Below are 21,029 nucleotides of genomic sequence, written 5' to 3'. Positions count from 1 at the left end.
CATCTGTGAAACCAAAGTTTAGTCCAGAAGAAAATGCACAATTCCTACACATGCTCTCATTGATGGCAACTGCGTCTGAAACACTCTGTAGCCCCCTGTCACTCTGGTCTCACCTCTGATCCTGCCAGGTTTAAGGTTAGGGCTCTTGAGTTCTGGTTAAACTAAACAAAGATTCATGGTTTATATCAGACTGTCAGCCACACAGAACCAGAAGCTGCATCTAGTCTCCAGACCTCATGCATTATTCCTAAATTACAGCTAATCCATCATGGGGGAAAGGCTGGCAGTGACAGAGGGCACTGACCCAGTCTCTTGCTCTCTGTCCCTCTCTCGTTCATTTCCTCTTTTTACATAATTACAGTGTGGGAGCTATTTATGTTCCATTGATGCCATTGCCTATTTCCCTCATTACTCAGGTAAATAATAATCTACAGCTTCAAGGATTTCCACTATATTTCCCTCAGGGGTAAAACCTGCTGGAAAAAAAAAAAAAACCCTGATGACAACCCCAAGTTGTTATTTCCCAGCAAGACAAATAAAAGTGGCCAATGCTCCAGCCTGTGCTAACACTGCAGCTCAGTACTTCCAAACTGGTGAAGAGGGCTGGCTGCCCAGCCCAAGCCTTACACAGGTCCCATGGACAGGCAGGAATGCAGCAATGACCCTTCTTGGATTCTAAAGGAGCAGATTTCAGTGGTGAACCCAAGCTTTCTCCAGCTGCCATCAGCCATGACTGTGCCCTAAAGGAGCAGGAGTGACCTGGTAAATGTGGTGCCATGCACGCCCTGGGGATGCACCTGGAGCCCACAGCCTGGTCCTGACAGGTGTGACAAACTGCACTGGAGGCAGGGACACCCACCAAGTCCTGTGGAAAACGAAGTTTGAGCAAACATAAGAATCAGTCAGGCTTTTCTGACATGCTGCTTTGGCTTCATGGATTTTTTGCGTTTGCTTTGTAGGATACTTTAGGATCATTTTGGATGGAAAATGACTTTCTAGACAGATGTTTCTCCAAAACTGTCATTCAGAAATTTCTCAGCCTTCACTGAGATTAAATTTCTTTTTGAGAACTGAATTTTTTCCATTTTTTCAACAGCTTACTCCCAATATTTCCTTCTTACTTTCTCCCATTTGAGGCATTTAACAGCAATTGGTTAAAAGTGTAAAGGAATAAAATATAAAGAAAAAAAGTGAAAAGAAATAAGAAAAAGAATTGTGAAAACTGTCATCCTCTGCCTTTCTTGTTAAAACAGCATGAGATGAAGCCCATGAAAAACCTATAAAATTCCAAACAACAATGAAAATCATCATTTTGCCTCGTGGTTTATAAAGGAAAAAGTTGATACAGAAAATATTGAGTATTTTACATTCAGCCCTCTGCAGCAGCTCTCCACAGCAGTACCTCAAATCCTAATGATCAGCAAAGACTGAGATCAGCCCACACTTCAGCTCAAAGCCCATGGGACCATTGTTTATGTACATCCCTCCCACCTCCACCTGAATGGGAAGCTATGGCTTTGTGCTAACACTTATCACCAGACTGGACCATTACTGTAAACTACTGAGGAGTTTCAGTAGAACAGAGACAGTAATGCAACAGTTTATGCACTTGTGATGGATGGAAACCAAGGTTAAATAGAATAACACAGCCATTGCTCTTCACCTTACATTAGAAACCAGAGCAGGAAAATGAGGGGGAAAACAAGAGAAATATTTTTAAATCAACAGAAAAAAAAAATCCACAAAACTGACTGAAAAAAACCTGACAATATTTAGTTTTAGTACTTCTCAAGAAATAGTTTCTCCTTAATTTTTAGGTTTACAATTTTAATCTTGAAACACTGCCTGAGTTTTGCAAAATTGTGTTTAACCACTTTTCTCTCCACCTGCAGAGCCACCAGGATTTTAACCTTTGAAAGACATTTCAGCCCACTAACAGAGTGAACACGTGGCTGAGGCTGGTTTGTAGCCCACTGGCCTCTTGCAATGCAGAGAGATAGCAAATAACACCCAAATTCCAGCCATCTCCTCATTTCAGCCCAGGTATATTCAAGGTGATTGAAGTGCTATACCGAGATCCCAGAAATGATAACAAACGTTGTCACCTGCTGTAATTTCTGCCTCCTGTTACCACATAAAGACTAGAACATCTTCCCAGATGTGCCCCAAATCTTCCTTTCTTTTCTGCTGCATCCTGCAAGTCAATAATCTGCAGAATAAGGTTAATTTTTGACATCATCAACTCAAGAAAAATGGATAAAAGGTAACTCACCACTAAGTCAACCTTTTGCCCCAAAACTCCACCTCTTCATAGGGATATTCTCAGTTCAATGTAGTAAAAAATTTCTAAAGAGCTTTTTCAATACCTTTTCTTCATTAACCTCCCTGTTCTAATCAGAAAACACCAACCCACCATGCAGAAATCTCCACTCTGAGCTGGGAGCTGCCATTCTACAGCACTCACAAGAACCTTTCACAGCTCATTAATGCAGGTCTGACCCTCCCCTGCCCTCTCCAAAGAGCAGTCCCTAATCGCATGCACCATGTTCAGCCAAAATTTACTACTCTTACACATCCTAAATGGCACTTCACTTCATCAGCTGAACTGCAAAAAGCATGACTTCCCCCTGGGAATAAAGCTACTGCAATCTGCCCCACTGCTGAGCTGAGGTTGTGCTGGGTATGCCAAGGCCACTGATATTTACCTACACAGAGATGGTGATAATATTTCAGGATTCTTTTCCTCATTTTTACTAACAGATGCCACTAAGATCATTCTCAGAAGTGGGCAACAGTGACAAGGATGAACAGATGATAAACATCATTAAAATATTTATGACAGGCTCATAATCTGGTTGCTAATATCTTTTTCTGCTCCATCACAGGAAATGACACCATATATATATACATATATGTAAAAAAAGGCTTGCAGTTATACATAGAGAAATAAACTACTCTCTTTATAGAGAGCAGTGTCAGATTGAAATATGACAGACAACTGGAACACACTTGGAACCAAAGTGTGACTCAAGTGCTCACCAGGGTCCCTGTTTGGCTGTATGTAGTGTGTATGTGTGGGCGTGCATGTGTGTGTGTGTGGTTCAGGTTTTCTTTTAAACATATCTTCTTTTACTAAACATTAAATTATTTCCCAAGAAATAAAAAGCTATGTACATTGTAATTATCTACAGTAGGCCTTCAGCATCCTCGCTATTCACATGCACAGGGGTCGGGCTGCATTCATAAACTCAGGCTCGCTCCTCCTCCGCTTGTGGTGCTGTCCCCTCCAGCCAGTCTGTGGTCCAAGGAGCACTGACGTGTGGGTTTGCTCTGATTTGGTCTTTTCCTTTCTCAGCAGTCACCAGTGCCAGAGGGTGACTGAAATTAAAAGCAATTAAAAGAGGCAAGATCCTGCAAAAAGCTGAGACATGCATGTCACTGGGAAGCGAGGAACGTTGGCATGTTGCAGAGTCTGGTCCAACAACCCAGTCTGAACCCTCTGGCAGGATGAAGCAGCTGATTCATGACTTATTCTGAAAAGGGCTGAAAAGGGACAATTTACTTACAACATGTTGCCTAAGGTACGACACATATCTGTTGGACTTGAATACTTAATTCCCATTCTGTATGTAACAGGAAGCTGGCATTCAAATCTCATTGCACACTTGACTCATTCTTTGCTTTTTATTTCTAATCTGATGTGTATTCCCTAAATATGAAGAACCTCTGCTGTTTATGAATGCAGCCCTGGTAAACACAAAAAGCCCACCCCATTCCCTCCCAAATGATAATAATGACATATAACTCTTTCTTTTTTCATAATAATAATAATAATAATTATAACAATAATAATTACAAATAAAAATTCAGAAATGCTGTAGACCAAGTGGATTCTCAGTATTAAACACTAGTGCAGTTGGGGATTTCCTTTGTGCTTTCACTGTTGGCAATTGTTGAGATGCTTCCTGTGGAGGAGAAAATGGAGAAGACAATCAGTGCAGTGGCTTCAACATTTTGGTCTATATCGCTTCTCACCCTTTAGCATGTGGTAGTGTAAGTGTAGAGACAGAAAAGATGCTTAAACGTAGCACATTTTTTTATGTATTTGCAATAAGCAGGGAGCATGCAGAAAACTCAATTACTACAGCTCAACTGACCAGCAGTAAACTCATTAAGCTATTAGGGACATATTTGCTTGTAATTAAGCTATTAGGGACATATTTGCTTGTAATCACAGCACACCAACAGTGAGAGCCTGGCTCAGCTGGTTCTTCTGAGGGTGCAGGGAATTTGTCACTCCTCCACAAGAGAGCCAGGGTCATGAGCAGGAATAGGTGTGAGCACAGCCATTACTAACTTCTTGATACCTACTGCTGGAGCCAGGTTCCTACCATGGGAATAGCTGAAAAGCTATAAGAGAAACTCCATTATCCTGCTGCTGAGAGAGATTTACTCCCTATCCCTGTGCCTCAGGGCTCTACTTGTACCCAGGGTCACAGGCACTGCCTCTCCTAATACCCAAAACACCAAAATCTTCACCCAGACTGAGGGCTGTCTCTCACCCATCACTCGTGTGTCCAGCTCTTTGTCCATCAGCTCCTCAGGGTCTGTGAACTCACTCAGGGTGATTTTGGGGGCATTTTCACTTTGGCTGACAGAGCCAATCATTTCCTGCTCCTTGTCATGCTGAACTTGGGCATAGATGTTAATCCAAGGGATTTTCCTGCACAGAAAAGGAAAATGAGAGGTTGTGGTTTGTAACACAGGGATCCTCAGCATGTCATTTATTAATGAGATAAACTAAGCTGAGACCAATCCCAGAAATGCAACACTGGCAGTGATGCAAAGTATGAGCTCTCAGAATTATGAAAGTACCACACAGAGGTTCATCTCTGAAAGTGCCCTTAGCATCTACTAATTCCAATACCAGCCAAAGGTACTCCAAATCTCAGGCCATTGTTTTCACATCATGGGCACAAAGTCTCCCTCAGCTGCAAACTTCAATGTTCTGCCCTTTTAAATGAAAAATTATGCACACAGTGGACACTGCACTCAGCTCAGACAGCAGCAATTAACTAAGTATAATCAGATGCAATTGTCAACTCTCTCAGTATTTATTATATGATCAGGGTTGCATTGGAAACCAATAGTAAAAATCAATTTGGCACTAGTATCAACTGAGCAAAAAAAGTGCTGGGCTTGTTGCTGCTGACAGGCCCACACTGACTCAGAAGAAATTGCCACATCTGAAAGAGTTATAAAGAATTGCTCCTGCCTCAGAGTCAGGAAGGATTTGGACCTCATAACACCCATCCAAGTCTATTTGTTACCATTCCCTTGCAAAAACCAGTTTGTCATGCTATGGATCATGCAAGTTTGCACGGACTTATTTTTCTTTGCTGCTCAGGAAGCCAAGGAAGTGAAGGGATTATTTTTTCCTCCTTCTCCCAAAGTTACCTTGGCCTGCTAGAATGATATCCTTGAGAGTCAGTCAGGTAGACAGATTATACAGGCCTAGACAGACAGGTAGTAATCCATGGAGGAATGCAAGTTTAAATGAGAGAGCTGAAAAGGAATGTGTTAAGTGTCATGGGGTTTGCCAGGATTATCTGCATTGCCTGTTGGAAGTTGACTGTTTTTCCTAATGCTCTTAGAAAGTCTTCATGCCATGCAGTTCACACTGCTCCAAAAAGGAAAATTTGGAGAATATTTTGAGTTCCTTAAAGCACATAGGAGTGAAAGAAAACGTGTTCAAAAGAAGTAATATAAAATTCCATATATTTATGCTGATCTATGGGCTGTTGGATACGTCAGAGACTAAAAACAGTGGAAATTGCCTCAGTTCCCATGAATTCAGTGGATCTATGCTGATTTTACTCCAGTGAAGTTCTGGCCTCAACCAACTTGTGCTATTGGCTTGATTTAGCATTCTGTTCTTAACCAGCATCAAGCCAGGACATATTTGGGATGTTTAGTAGCAGATGATAAATCTCATGATCTTCTCCCTTTCTCCTACTTTCTAATGTTTATGCCATAAATGCCACCAGAAGACATAGGAACTCCACAGGAAATGAGTGAGAACTAATGCATTCCCATAGGATCCAAGTGCCCAGAACTTGTCTGGAGATGTACAGAGACAGGAGAACATGCCTGGAGATAGTGGCAGATTTAGTTCTACTTTCAAACAGTGCAATAGCAGAGCAGGGATCATCTCTGAACTTCGTGTGGAAAGGTGAGAAAAGCTCTTTAGAATAGTGAGGCAGAGAGCCAAGGTACTTCAGAGAGTTAGGGAGAAAAGAAACTGAGATGGCTGTACATATGTGAATGCACACCCAAATCCTAATCCTGCTGTGCCTGCCAGCACAGACACAGGTGGGCACAAGCACATCACTCTGAGCACACACAAGCACACAGTCCTGCCCTGCTGTCCCAGGACACACACCTGGACTGCCCCACAGCCCCACCACTGCTCAGCACTCATACACACACACTATTAACTGATACATGCTCAATCTTCCAGAAAAGAAACAACATTTTTACAGATTATTTCCATACTTTTCCCTTCTTCCTTCCTTTTCCACTGGGACCTCCTCAATAAGCATCTCTCTGGCAGCAGAGTTTAACATGCCTGCTGAGTCTATAAATTGATGGACTGATAATAAGGAGTCTGTGTGCAAACCAGCAAAGCACCAAATCTATGAATTTGTAGAATTAAAAAATCATGTCAGCCTATGCTCCCCCATAACCTTTTCCTGTAAGCAGAAGTTCTGTATTCAGGCTGGAGCCACCATTAATCAAAGAGGTACATGTGGCTAATGGACTTCTGCATCACTTAGAGCCACAGGAAAGCTTTTGGGTTTGCTCCCCTTTTTCCATTAGGAATCATTGTATGCTTTCACTTCTGCTCCACTGAGCCAGGGGTTTCAGACAGAGCTGAGAAGTTTCTTTCTTTTCTGAAAAATTAAGTTGAGAACACTCTGTGTATATGACTTATCCTAAACTTTGTCAATTTGATCTGTGTTTTTCCCCTTTGGGACAGAGAGATAAGAGGAGACAGCCAGTTAATAAATAAGCTTTTGGACTAAGCAAAACTGATGCTTTGACCACCTTCCTCTCGACTCCCAATTTCTCATATAATCAACTTTCAGACAGATTTTAACAAGGCAGGGTCTCCATAGCCCTAGAGCATAATAGAAGGCTGATGGGTGCTATTCTCAAAGCTCAGGGTGCTTAAGTAGTACAAGAGTCAGTTTTATGAGCTGTAGTAGCAGAAAATGACCCAGAGAATGCCAGAGCAAAATGCATTAACAAGCTCTCACTGTTCTCTGGCAGCTGGAATATAAAGACCCTTCTTTACCTGCTAGTGGTAACCACAGTGGTAACTGTGGTAACTGCTGACCACAGGGCCAAGGACATCAGGCCAAACCTAGGAAACCATCTCACCAAGACACAAGGCAAAGGTACACACCCTGTCTTACTTAGGGCTGTACCTACAGCTTGTCACATCTCCCAGGAAATTTCTTTCCATTCCTCATCCTACATCTGGGTGTGACAGTAATCATCAGCTGCCTCCCCAGCACACTATTAAATCAGTGCCTTAAACAAACCCCATTCTCCTGGGAAGCTGTAGTCATTTCACAGAAGCAGAGAGGGGATTTCAGGCTGCAAAAGGAGGTTGTGCTGAAGGCCTTGAAATCTGCCTCTGAGCAGAGTCACACAAATGCTTTCCCTGGAAATTGTCCTGGGCCACTGAAATCAGTGGGAGCTTGATAACAGCAGTGTGCACAGGATCAAGCACTACAAGGAGTGCCACTCACTGATTAGGACAATGGTTAATGCAAGATGTTGGCCAGGAGGGAAACTTTAAACCTGGAGATCAGGATAGATGCCTGTTTTATCATATAATTTAATTTTGAATATTGTTTGCATCCCACTAACATCCTTAGAGAATACTAGCCTTATGCTGGGGAGCAGAAAAGCTGGAGAAAGCAACATTTAGTTGGAATCTGAACAGGAAAAGCTCTAGTTTTTCATTTAGAGGAACTGCTGTGTCCAGAAAGTTTTATTTATTTAATTTCAAGCCAGACTTGGCATAAGTTTCTAACACAATATTTTGCCACTGGTCAGGGTCTAGGCTCACAGACCATTTTATACTGTAAGTACTGTACTGAATGCAAAGTTCCTCCTAAGGAGCTCCATCTGCCTAAAATATATCTTCATAAAGCAGGCCTTCAGCAAGCAGGCCATTCTTATCACATATTTTGCTTCACAGCTTGCAGCAGCCAAGTGCCACAGGCCAGACCTGGTCCTGCCTGCTGCCTGGAAGCAAAAGGTTTACATTAACATCTGTCAAGGTAAATCTCAGCACACATTCCCAAAGGCATTTTGGTGCTTTACACAAATTTTTCTGGCTTTGAGTCTCCCACCTTTAACATAAACACACCTGTTCCTCTGCAAGATTAACCTATTCACTTTAAAAGATACAAATGAGATGCTGCTGCTCTAAGACAGCTGGGCAGGTGGGTATAGACTGTGTGGAGTCATCCATCATGTGGTTTTTGACTAAGCTTGCTTTGTGTATCTCAGTGAGCACAAAGGTTCCCATTTCTGGTCTGTGGTTTAAATACATCTGCTGAAGCAGAAGATGGTTTCTGAGCTCTTGGTGAAGTTTTGGAGCACCAGCTTTGTGGTGAAACAGCAGTAGATGGTTTCCTCTCTAAGTATCAGAAATAGGGGGCTACATTCATGGAAGCCTGATGCCCAGCACAGTTCACTCCTCATTTGCAATGCAGGCACAGCTCTGCACAGATTTCCTGTAAAACACCCGGAGTCTCTTCCTCCCATCCCAAAGTTTTCTAACTTACCTCTTGAATTTGTAGATTAAAAAAACAGCCAAGCCCACAAAGACCACTGACAACAACATCAGCATCGCTGAACTGCTGTGCCCTGAGCTGGAATCCACAAGTGGTGCTGCAGGAGGAAAGGCAAAGCATCACACTCGAGGGATATTACAAGGAAACACATTAAGTACCAAGTGGTGAGCTCAACTCTGTCTTTGTCACATCTGCTTTATCACTACTGCATGGTGCATGCTGGTTTTGGCAAGACCAATCAGTAGGAAACAAATTGGTTCTCTTGTCCTTCAGAAGTCAAGGCCCTTTTTCAAGACAGGGCAGTCTAACATCCCTGGGTGAAAAGGCACAGCAAGCCACACTCAGCTGAATGCCCAGTCACTCCTGTATTAACACTCTGGGCTATTACTTTTCAGGTTTTTCCAGGTACTAGGGTGGAAATGAATTTTATGAAGCATGGCTTAATACACATCTATTCCCCTTCAGAGAAGATACCTTAGAGCACCAATGAACAGCACAACTCCCATCTTCCAGGGATATTCATCCATCTCACATGTGACAGGGATCTACCCTTGTGACAAGCCTCAAGGTCCATCCTTGTACAGGACCTTAGAGACTTTTAAACTGAGTCAGTTTCACAATGTGGAGGAGCCCAAAGCAATAATCCTGAATTCAATCACACAATACATTATGTAGTTTGGAGAATTTGATCCTTGACATTTTGGCTGGCTAAATACAGTATATTCCTATACCTTGTTTATGCAGCTATTCCAAGAGCTCATCAGAGCACACCATCTTAATGGCCTGAGCACTGTGCTGAGATCAAGTGTCTGATGAGAAGTCTCTAATGATGCACAAATGATTATAAGTAGCAGCTGAGTGTTACTCATTTTGCATAAATATTTGGCTTTGGTGGTTTACTACTCTCTATTCTTTTTCCATCACCCTGAAGATAGGGACAAAGTCATGCAAATAGAGCCAGTTCTGATTTCACTGTCGAATTTCCACACCTAACAGTTTGATCCTGCCAGTATTCTGCTGCTAATACTTCTAACTCTTTTGTGAGAAAGACTGTCACTTCATCCAAGTCAAAATATTATGGCAATGGTCATGAAATAAATGCAGCACCTGCACTGGAGAGGGGGAAAGAATAGCTGCAAATGTAGTTTAAATGTAGTGCCTTGCTAGAACCAAGCCAGATTCTTGAGAATTCCAGCCACCTGGAGACCTCAGACATTGTATCACATTCCCAGTTTTGCAAATTAATCCATGTCAGGCTACTCCTATTAGCATCTGACTCACATTCCAAAGGAGCAGTCAGAGAGTGAAGGTAGAAAGTGACCTTACCTGTAGGAAAGGTCATGAGCCTTGATTTAGCCCGGCTCTTGGCTCTCTGAGAAGAAGCTGAAGTGTGTTATTGTGGGGTATGAATACCAGTTTTTCACAGAGGCTATCAGCAAGGGCGCTTGCACAAGATCCCACATTTCAGACAATTGCAAGGATAGTCATAAAAAGTAAGGGCAAAAATAAATCCATCACCTTCTTTTTAACCATCACTGTTTCATCAATAGCTGAGACCTTCACACTAGGCTGGTTTTAAAGTAAAGGGATTGACAAAGCTTAAGTGGACTGTTTGTTACGTTGTGCAAAAATGGAGATTGGTAGAACTGAAATTTAAGTAAGTTCTAATTTTTGGAAGTCAAATTTCAGGAATTTATTTCCTGTAAGAGGCCTCAATCTATTCCTGAGTGCTTTGCCCCTCTAAAGCCTCCTAGCTAGTCATAACATTAACAAGCACTTTGCTATAATGATTTGATCCAACATCCATGAAAGTCAGTAATATCCCACTGAATTCCACAGGTGCTCAATAAGGACTTAATAGAACACCATTCACCTGGTTTTCTAAAACACTTAAAAACCACCAATGCTCTTGTTAATTAAGCCACAGGGAACTCTTACAAGGTACCTTTTATACTTGTACAAACTGGAGCATGAAGATGCCCCTGATGGGTTGGTTTTAACACTTCCTTCTTCTACCAAAATGTCTCAATTGGCACATAGCCCAGTGCCACATGTCAGACTGTGAGTGCTCTGATGTAGGCTGCTTCTCCTGGAGTTGTCTGAAGCCTCAGGAGAACCACAGCTGTGCCTTTGACTCCACACTCACCTAATGTTAACTGAGTGACATACACAACCACTTCAACTCCAGGCTTCAGTTCAAACTGGACCAGGTTCTGGTTGAGAGCATTAAAAAGGATTTCCACCACCTGATGAAATAAGAAGAGATACAACAGTTAAAGTATAGAAGATTGCAAAGTCTGGAGAACATTCAGGAATACACGAAGGCCATGAATAGTGGCTGACATCTCTTACTGGCTTCAGCAGGGGCTGAGGAAGTGGAGAGAAATGCACTTTGTGTGCTTTGGGTGGAGCTGGGTGTCGTTGCATGGAAATCTCCCTTACAGAACTTCTCAGACTCTCATTGTATATCTCTCTTGGGAAGCAAACCTAGAAGGTTAGCCCCTTTTTTTTTCTGTGTTTTGGGGGTCTATGGGAAGATGGAAAATAACTAAGGACCTTTTCACCTTCCACAATATCCTTTGAGTTCAATCAAATGCATTTGGAAATCACTGACATATTGGCGTTTCATCGGTGGATAATGAAACTAAATAAGCAGTCCAGACCTACATTTCTTTCTGTCATGAAGCTTCTATTTAAATAGGCTATTGGGGATGAGACAATCCAGTTTAGGTCAATGGAAAATTTGCCATATTTGTCCTTCACTTAGAAAAGGGGCTTTGGACTGGATATACTGGAATTGCTGCACTGGGAGATCAGCAACCCAGCTGTGATGTGTTATTTGGTTGCCCCAGAGCACATACTCAGCCCATCACCCCAGAGCCTCAGTTTGTTAATGCCTGGTCTCCACAGAGTAGTTCTGATGGACAGGGCACAGCTAATGAGTAGCTCTAATGACCTACTCTCCAGGCAGAGCTCCTCAAGCAGAAGGCAACAACAAGTGCCAAAGTACAACTGAGTTGCCTGTCAACTAAAATTAGAGCACTGGAGCTTTAGGTCTCATAGTCAATTAGTCAGAAAGCTAATTGAGATGTCAGCATAACACTGATACATGAAATATTGACACAACAGCTTGTGCAGAAGAAGTATTAATAACTGTAGACCCTACTGGACAAGACAGAAATTACTCCAAGACCATCCCTCCAAAAAGCCTTTCAAACTTTCCCACATCAACGCATCTTTCCTGCACATTGACTACCATAAATTTAAGAGACCAGCTTTGATGACTTACTACAACAAAGGAACTACTCTGCAGGGATTGACTTTACTCAGTGGGTGACAAGAACTTCCACTAAATTCACTAGTCCTCTGAATAATTTAATATTTGATCCAAATTTACAAGAGTTACTTGGCAATGGGCTCACACATAGTTTGCACACCATAAAAATACTGCATACAAGAACATTAGCTAGAGCCAAGCAGCCTTTCCAGCAGTACTTCACTCCTTTGCCTTTATAGAGCTGATTTAATCACTTGGTAATTCTAACATGAGAGCTCCAGCAGCCTAGTGCTGTTGTTCTTTCCTTGCCTGCATATCACTGTTGCAATACATCACTGTAATTACCTATTTATCTAAATGGATGGATATTGTAACTTCCAAATATAGTTTGCACAGGCAGTTCAGTGCTGCAGAAGAAAAAAAAAAGAGGTCTTGTTGTGGTGATCTATGAGCTGAAGTGTCTGATTTATTTTTAGTAAACCTCAGTATATTATCATGCTGCTTTGGCCTCCCTTTATTAGCATTCCTCCAGGGAGCAGAGGGAGTACATATTCAAGGTTCCTTTGGCCATAACTACTGTAAAAAGGACACTCCACTGATTTAGGAAGAATCTCTGCTAGTGGTAGACTGTGACATATCTCAGTGAGGTATTGGAAAATCCTGGCTTTCCTCTGAAAATAATTTTCTTTAATGCCATAAACTATGCTGCCACAGTCCCAGATGCATCCATTTCCACCACACTTATTGTAAGTACTTCCAGTGCTGTGCAGCTTCAGGGGCCCATCTGCAAACAATATGACAGGAATAAATGTTCCATGAATCCTTCTTTCCTTACTTGCTCCAGATCAGCCTCACTGCTTTTCCTCCTCTCTGTTGTGTTTTTGTGGGGCAGTATGAAGAGTTCAGCAGAAGTAGGCAGCCCAGGGAACAGAGCTACCAGGATCTGTTCATCAGGAATACCAGTCACCTAGAAGAAAGTAAAAAGAGGTCTCTAGCTGCTATTTTGTTACTTATGTTTCCACTGACTTTCAGAAATGATGTTCCCATCAAATTGTTATTTTCCAGTTCCACTGTAGGTGTTGTGGTCCTAATGAGCTGTTCTGCCTATTTGGTGGGTCAGAAACTGAGCTTCTGCTAAAGGTGCACTCTACTTCCTTTCTAGAAGTGAAGGTAAACTTAATAACACCCCTGGGCCCAAAGATCTCAACCCAAAGTCCAAACCTAGCATGTCTCCAGATCTGAATGTTCTACATTGTCCTCTTTGCTACAAAAGAATAACTGACCCAAAGTCAGATCCAGAGAGTTTGCCTCAGAGCCACCACTGGTAAATGTGCAGCTAACAGGGACAATATGAAGGAAAGTGCCTGCAATGACCTTCTGCTATCAGGTTACAGGGATCCACGCTGGCCATACATGAACAGCAATGTACCCAGAGAGAGAATTCACTCCTGGGGCTGACCAGGAGGGCTATTCTGGGAGCTGCTCACTTTGCAGAGCTGCCTTCAGCAAGACCTACCCACTGAGGCTGCTTCCCCCTCTTCCCAAACCCCAGCCATGCATCCTCAGCAGGGCAGGAATCCTCCTTCCCTCAGAAATGCTCTGCTACATGATGTTCATTAGCTCCATCAGCTCTCTGGTCCTGTCCCACCTCAAACCCCCTGGCCTCACTGCAGAGCTGAAATGTCCCAATGGGGCAGCCCATTCCTGGTGGGGTACACAAGCAACCACTTCTACCACACTTCTATTTTCTGTAACTATTCACAGTTACAAGCTAATTAATTTTTTTTTAATCCTGAAAGCTTGATTCTTTTACTAAAGTAAAAGGGAAGAACAATTAAAAAAAAATAAACTTAGCATTTTTTCAGGATGGAAAAACAACCAAGGAAACTCTTACAACCTGTGAATTTTGAGTGGGCTGCAGATGAGAAAAGCTGAGCAGGAATGTACTTTCCCAGTAAAAATAATCAGCCTCCATTTCTAACAGCTGTAGCTAAAGCAAAAAAACCCCAATGAAATACATTTTTGGCAGAATGCCAAACCCACAAAAGCTTGTCTAAATCTAGCTCCTAATTTCACACAAAACTAAAGTCCCTGACTATTTGATATCATAAGTTATTCTGTCCCCTTTCCTGAAAGAACATGAGTACTAGTTTACATATTCTAATTAATCCCAAAGGAAGATACAGTACCTTCCAACTACAGAAGTTTCTCTTTATCCTGTATTTTATAGGTAAGTTTATTTTCCTTTTGAATCCTCATTTTTTGCCCCAGTTGGAAAGTGAATAGAGCTTCAAAATGTTCACCAGTTGCTACACTTAACTGCATGTGGAACTCCTGACTATCAGGAAAAGATAAAAATATGTTCCTCATGGATCCAGAATACTACAATGTCTGTCTTCTGGGATGAAGTGGATCAGCTGTTTAACAACACTCACTAACACTAACCAAATGTTTGGAATAGAAAAAAGTACATACTGTCATATCAACTTGGAAAAACAGGATAATGATGATAGTATTACAATCTAGAATTTGCAAAAAGCACACAGAAATATTAATAAAAGCAATTGTAATTGCTTTTAACAAAATCAGCAATACAGATTGACTCTGTAAAAGGATCCAGCATATTAAGAAGCTTTTTATTGATTTTTAATGACAGTGCCATCACTGCTGTGCTTACCCATTATTTTAAGCTAGCATGTCAAAAAAGTGCATGTTTTAACAGCCTAGTCAATGTTAGTACAGACAAGGAAACAGATGTTCACCTGTGCTAATGCTCTCCTGATGACTTTGCCAACATCTTGTCTCCATTCAGGGATGTCAGGGTTATGGTAATCCAAGTTGGGAGAAAATGACAGGAGCTGAGATTGGAAGTACTCTGGAATAGAAAAAGTATTTATGAGAAGGTTAAATGGGCAGTGTTTAGGGTACAGACAAGGGTGCAGAAGACAACAGGAGGACCATAACTATCTTAAAGCAAGAGAGTGAGAAAAGGCTGAAGGAAGAAAAAGGCTGGCTAACACTAAGCAGGACAGAGAGCTCTCAAGGAAAGAATGCTTTTAGTGGTACTTGTAAAGGATGTTTTGATCTGTTGCCAATTTCTGGCTTTCCCCAGAGAAACAGAAGTGAGAATGAGAGAGGTGAGAGGATCCTTCATGAAGCCTCTGGGCTTTGTAATTTTGCCACTCAACTTCTTCAGATTCTGCTCACAAGAAGGTAAAAAGGTTGATCAGCAAATAAGGCAGCACCTGGCTGAAATTTGGAAGGCCTGTCTGTACAATTGCAGAGTGAACAACTGCTGCAAGTTATGTTTTCTGTTTCCTGGAGGGAAACCAGGAGTGGTTAATTCCCCAACAAAGGAGAACCTAGTGGTCGTAATGACTGGCTCATCAAGCAATGGCTATTGACAAAACACTTTGAAGTTCTGTCCTGACTGAATGATTGCTGGGAGGAAGAAAAGCTTCCTAGACTTAAAATACAGATTTTAATTTTTCTCCAATTCCAGCTCTCCCTGCTGGTCCCACCAAAGACCAAGTCTGAACTCCTTATGGCAGCGGTGCACAAGGGATTTGGGCCAGCGGGAGGCAAACATCCAGGATGGGAACCACACTTAAGAAAGTTTTCAGAGTAAATGATTCTCCTTTCTGATTTCGGAGATGTTCTGTGCCTCACCTTGACACAACTGATCTCAGACACTTCAAATAAGTACCATTAATCATTTGAAAGAAGGCACTAGTTTTAGATCAAGATAAACCTGCCAGAGTATAAATGAGGAAATCCACAGAAAAGCAGGGATGTGCCAGCACACCATTTATGTGGCATCTTTTGTAAGAACTGTTCGTTCTTTTTAGATGGTGCAATATATTTTTAAATAAAACAAGTATCAAAGAGGACAGAGAAAGTCTCTGAGGTTCTGAAGGTTTAACCCAAAGTCAGATATATCAAGTCTTTCACTTTTGACCCCTTAGTACCATGTCCACTTTATGTTTTGAGCAAATTCTAATCTCAAATTAAGAATATACCTGAATAAATCTCCTCCACTGATAACACCAGAGCCTAGATTATGGCCTGGACCCATAATCACTTGACTAGGGACACAGATGAGGATACAAGTTTATCAGAGGACATGTTTGCTAAAGGCATCACTTGTTTATGTATTCAGACTTTAACTCATCACCAGACTGAAGGGCTGGAAGGATTCCTTCCTTAGACCAGGTCAGTCTGCAGCACAGCACTGGATAGGACTATTTGGACTGGATCCAAGTGGGTTAATTGTTTTGTAATAGAACCCAAAACTCTGGATCTTCTAAACAGAATGGCAAAATTTCTTCCAAGGTGTTTAAAAACAGAGTGAGGAGCTCTCTGTGGGACCTACTGGGGCTAAAGATCAAGATCACCTGTGGGTATCACTCTCAAACATATTTGATTCAGGTTTATTCCAGAAACTAGTGAAAGGATGGACATTTCCAAGAAGTAAACACTGCATTTTACAGTGCTCAAAATTATGGAGTAGAAGGTTCCTGATATTTGATAACAGCAAGTCAAATTATTACTAAATCACATTAACAAATTATTAAAGACTATTGAATTTCATGGCCAGACAATCAATAAATATCAACTTAGCTGCTGTTAAATCTGAGTATACAGTGGGGCATTTATTTGTATTTAATTACTGAAATAAGACACACACAGAGCAACTACACAGTGCTGAGCTTCAAAGTAGCCCAGTTATTTGAAACCCAGGTTTCTCAATAAAACTTGAAGTCCAAACAAAAGCTTGTTCTCAAATGCTGGATGCCAAAAACTGGATAAGGAAAACAAAGACTGGGCCAAGGTGGAAATTGCTCTAGAAGTCCTGGTCAAAGCTGCTGAGAGAGCCCTTTCACCCAGGATTTATCAAGCCCCAAACAGGGTAAGCTCTGCTGTCTGCCAAAGGGTGCTTTTTGAAGCCCGTGACATGCAGATATGGAAAGAATATAACAATACCCATGGGCAAGTCCAGAGGGCACACTCAGACCTCCAGCTATGAGAGGAAAGATGGGCCGTGATACCAACAACAGAGTCATTTCTGTCCTCTTCTCCAGAGCCCTCCTGACCCCTGTCATTTGTACATATAGATAGAGACACCAGTTGCATTTAGATCACCCTAATCATGTGCTGTGACTATTTCTTTCCACAGCTGGGAAGATGAAGGAAGGCAGCCTGGTTCAAGTGTTTTTTATTTCTGGTAGTTCCCTGTCTGGGTGTACAAACAGATCAACAGGCACAGGAGACACCAGCTACCCTATTAATGCTGAGGTTATAATTTTGGTTAGCTGCCCCATTCTATTTACTTCTGATTTTGTCATCATGACACATCTGAGCTACTCTGTCATCAGAGGTTCCTCCAAGCATTATCAAGTTCCTGGAGCTCATTCTGGATCAGCAATGACAGTCTGCCCTTTTCCCCCTGAGGTGTGATTGCAGAAGGCTGAGGTACCGTGCACTGCGATCTCCTTGGTGTCCTGGATGAGGCTGCTGCCCCCAGCAACCTGCACGGTGACCGTGTTCATCCCCTCCACAGTGAACGTGTACGAGATGCTGCTCTCCAGGGTGATGAGGGGCTGGAGGAGGCAAACACAAAGGACAAAATCAGGGTGAGATTAACTCAGGATCACAACATGCACCTGATTTATCAACCAGGCAACACTGGCCCTGCTCCTTGATACAGGTGTGGTGCTGCCAGTTTGCATATCCTGCTAAGGCCCAAACACCATCCTATGAGCAGTGTCCCACAGGCAGAGGTTTCTCTCATTTCAGTAAATGTTTCCTGAAATATTCTTCTATTGAACTGCATTGTATGGACTCCTCAGCAGAATACAGTCAGCAGTTGCAGAATGAGTGCAGTAGAATGCAGCACTGTACACACACAGCCGGCTCAGCTGCTAGATCTGCTGTACAAAACCCAACCTCAAATTGAAAATAAACCAAAGATGCAGATGCTTCTTCAAACAATCCATATTGTTCAGATTCAGGGCCAGTCTTTGCTTTTATGAGCACAAATCCATTCATCTCTCACAGAGCAACACTGCTCAGGTCAGAGTGAGGACATCCAGCATTGCGCTGTCCATGCTGTGAGTCTGTGAGCAAGCTGCAGCGACAAGCTGGCAAGCTATGCTAACCAGGCTGAAAGCATGGCATAATTCCTGCTGCCAATGCTGACTGTATGTGGCTGAGCAAGGGATCCACCCTGGAGCAGCCCATGGGAAGGGCCCACTTTGAAAAAATCAATGGAAAACTGTCTCCCATGGGAGGGATTCCCTCCTGTAAGCAGGGGAAGAGTGGGAGGCCTCTTCCCCCTGAGGAAGCATTGGAAGAGACAACATGAGATTAACTGATCACAGCCCCCTTTTTCTGTCTCCCTGCACTGCTGGCAAAGGAGGAGGCAGAGAATTCAGGAGTGAAATTGAGCCTGTGGAAAAAGGAGAGATGTGGGAAGGTATTTTAAGATTTGGATTAATTTCTCATTATCCTACTCTGATTTGATTGATAATAAATTGCACTAATATCATAAAGTCAAGGCTGTTTTGTTTTTTAAAAGTAATTAGTGGTGTTTCTCTGTCATTACTGTGACCTGATTTTGTCATATTTTATGTATCCTGCCCATGTGAGGAGGGGAGTGATAGAGTGGCTTTAGTGGGCAGCTGGTGTCTAAACAGGGTCAACCCACCACAAGTGAAAATCAAAGGTCCAGCCTTCACAGTGCCACTGATCTGACAGCTGGTCTACAGAAATAACTCCTTATTTAGAGAAACAACAAAAATGGAAACAGTGATACTAATCTCCATTGCAAAAGCACACAGAGGTCTAAGAGCACAGATTAAGCCATTATACCATTGCTGTTGTCCTTTCACTACGCTTCTAGTTGGTTTTCAAAGGAAAATTTCCAAATTTCACCTTCCAGCTCTCACAGTTATCTCATCATGCTGCCAGCCTGACTGCACTTCACAACAGTGGTCACAAAACCATTTTCATAGTCAAATCAAAATTTCTACCTGCACAGGCCAGACTGGCAAACACATTTCTCTCTCTCTCTAGAACACCACCTTCCTTAGACCCCCTCATCCATGAGCTGAAAAAGCAGTAAAAAACAAAAAGTCTTATCACATGGCACACACAGTCCAAGGGCACCAGCTTGTGCCAGCCCTGCAGGCCTAGCTAACATTTACTGAGATATACACAGACCCTGGAGAAGCTGAATGGGCCTCTATCAAACTGCAGGGATATCAGCAATCCTCCTGGAGGTTACAGGTTGTAGTTCTGTGCAAATGCAGATAAGAGGATGCAGTCTGGCCTTTAAAATTACATTTTTTTCTTTTTGTATATGTGTATGCTGGACATTCCATTATCATGGATGATTTCACCTCCATCATGGAGTTTTAACATTCAGCCAACTCCTTAATTTTAATTCAAGAACCAAGACCTGGAAACTAACTCTAAATTAAATCAAGTAGTTTAAGGTTCATTTGCTCAAACCTATTAGACAGCTGGATACATCTATTAAACTGGACCTGTGTTAATCCAGGCAAATTGGCCTTTGGGCATACTGCAAAAATCAGTACAGTAGAAATTTAGTACAGGAGTTTCAGCAGGGTGGGGAGAGCAGTAGAGGAGTCTCAGCCAGGTCATTTGTGCCTAAGACAACATTCTCCTGTGCCCCAACACAGAGAGTGAGACTGCACAGTGACACAGACACATCTGGTTCTGCCTGGGATGGCTACAGGCTGAACAGGAAAAGAAGTTGCAATCCCTCAGCATGGATATAAAACATATCATCTAATAATACCAGTCACACTATTACACACCTCATCCTTTAATTCAGTGTCCCCATCTTTCACCTCTATACAGAACACCATAGTTTACTCATGAGTGGGCACAGAGAAGGACCTGACATGTACATTAAACATCCCAGGAGGAATTTTGATGTGATACAGACTGCTGTTCTGAAAAAAGGTGGCTGAAACAGTTATGTCTATGTCCCTTGCCATACTTCCGTCAGAGTTGCAGTACATTCCATGAGGTAGCTGGAGATAATGCTTGCAAAGACTGAACAGTGCTCTGGGTCTGAGATTTGGACACAGGTAAGTGGCACCATGTTTACTCTTCCATATTTCAGCAATGAGTACAATCATGCCAAGGTGTCAAAGGATCAGCTCCATGTTCAGCTATGTCCAAAGCACCGTCCCAAACACATCCACATCTGCTTGTACTCTACTGCCTATGGGTCTGAGATTTAAACTTAGAAGATGAAACAGTTTGTATTTCCAACCCAGAAGCAAGCACTGTGAGAACTGCATGGAAATCTTCAGCAAACACCACTGCTTTGCATTACCTTTTCTAGATTGCTTTCTATTTCAAAAAACCTTTTTTAAGGCCCTGTTCACCATAAACTTCTATAGTAAGGACAAAAACAATGGCAGGAAAACTCTACGCCGGAGGGCTTAAGCAGATGATCAAGTTATCAATACCTAAATTATCTTTCATGTACTTTAATGGTTCTCTGTGTGTTTGGCTCAGTTTGAGCACTGAGCCAAACATAGCTGAACTGTGACATGATTGTGCATGCCTGTATTTCAATGCAGTATAAACTATGTGGAATTACCTGGTACTTGCAATGGACTGGATGTGCATATGTGGGTGGTTGCCATAGTTCAGCTAGGGCACAGCAACTTGCCAAGTTACAGTAAATGGCTTTTGCTCCTTAGTTCTTCCACTGCCTCAACTCTGCTTCCACAAAAATCAGCGAGTTCTTACAGTGAGCTTCCTAACTGGATGTAGAATCCCAGTAGAAGCAGCGCTTACTGTTTTTATTTTGCCTCTATGACATTGTTGGCAGCTAGGGT

The 21,029-nt window shown here is 42.2% G+C and overlaps 1 protein-coding gene across 1 annotated transcript in view; it reads right to left on the bottom strand.

The window, feature by feature from the left end:
* Positions 1–3,794: 3,794 nt before the first annotated feature.
* The window catches only part of SORCS3 (sortilin related VPS10 domain containing receptor 3), a 271,149-nt gene continuing 253,914 nt past the window's right edge, over positions 3,795–21,029 (bottom strand). The window contains exons 21-27 of the mRNA XM_058810200.1: positions 17,627–17,750; positions 14,913–15,025; positions 12,986–13,117; positions 11,020–11,119; positions 8,865–8,970; positions 4,563–4,723; positions 3,795–3,965 (exon numbers count right to left, since the gene is read on the bottom strand). Of these exons, the coding sequence (XP_058666183.1) occupies positions 3,901–3,965; positions 4,563–4,723; positions 8,865–8,970; positions 11,020–11,119; positions 12,986–13,117; positions 14,913–15,025; positions 17,627–17,750 (801 nt within the window). The 3' untranslated portion in view covers positions 3,795–3,900. The remainder of the gene's footprint in view (positions 3,966–4,562; positions 4,724–8,864; positions 8,971–11,019; positions 11,120–12,985; positions 13,118–14,912; positions 15,026–17,626; positions 17,751–21,029) is intronic.

The sequence above is a fragment of the Ammospiza caudacuta genome, chromosome 9 (assembly GCF_027887145.1).
Source record: "Ammospiza caudacuta isolate bAmmCau1 chromosome 9, bAmmCau1.pri, whole genome shotgun sequence".
Classification (NCBI taxonomy): domain Eukaryota; kingdom Metazoa; phylum Chordata; class Aves; order Passeriformes; family Passerellidae; genus Ammospiza; species Ammospiza caudacuta.
This window is presented reverse-complemented; position numbering and strand designations above follow the sequence as displayed.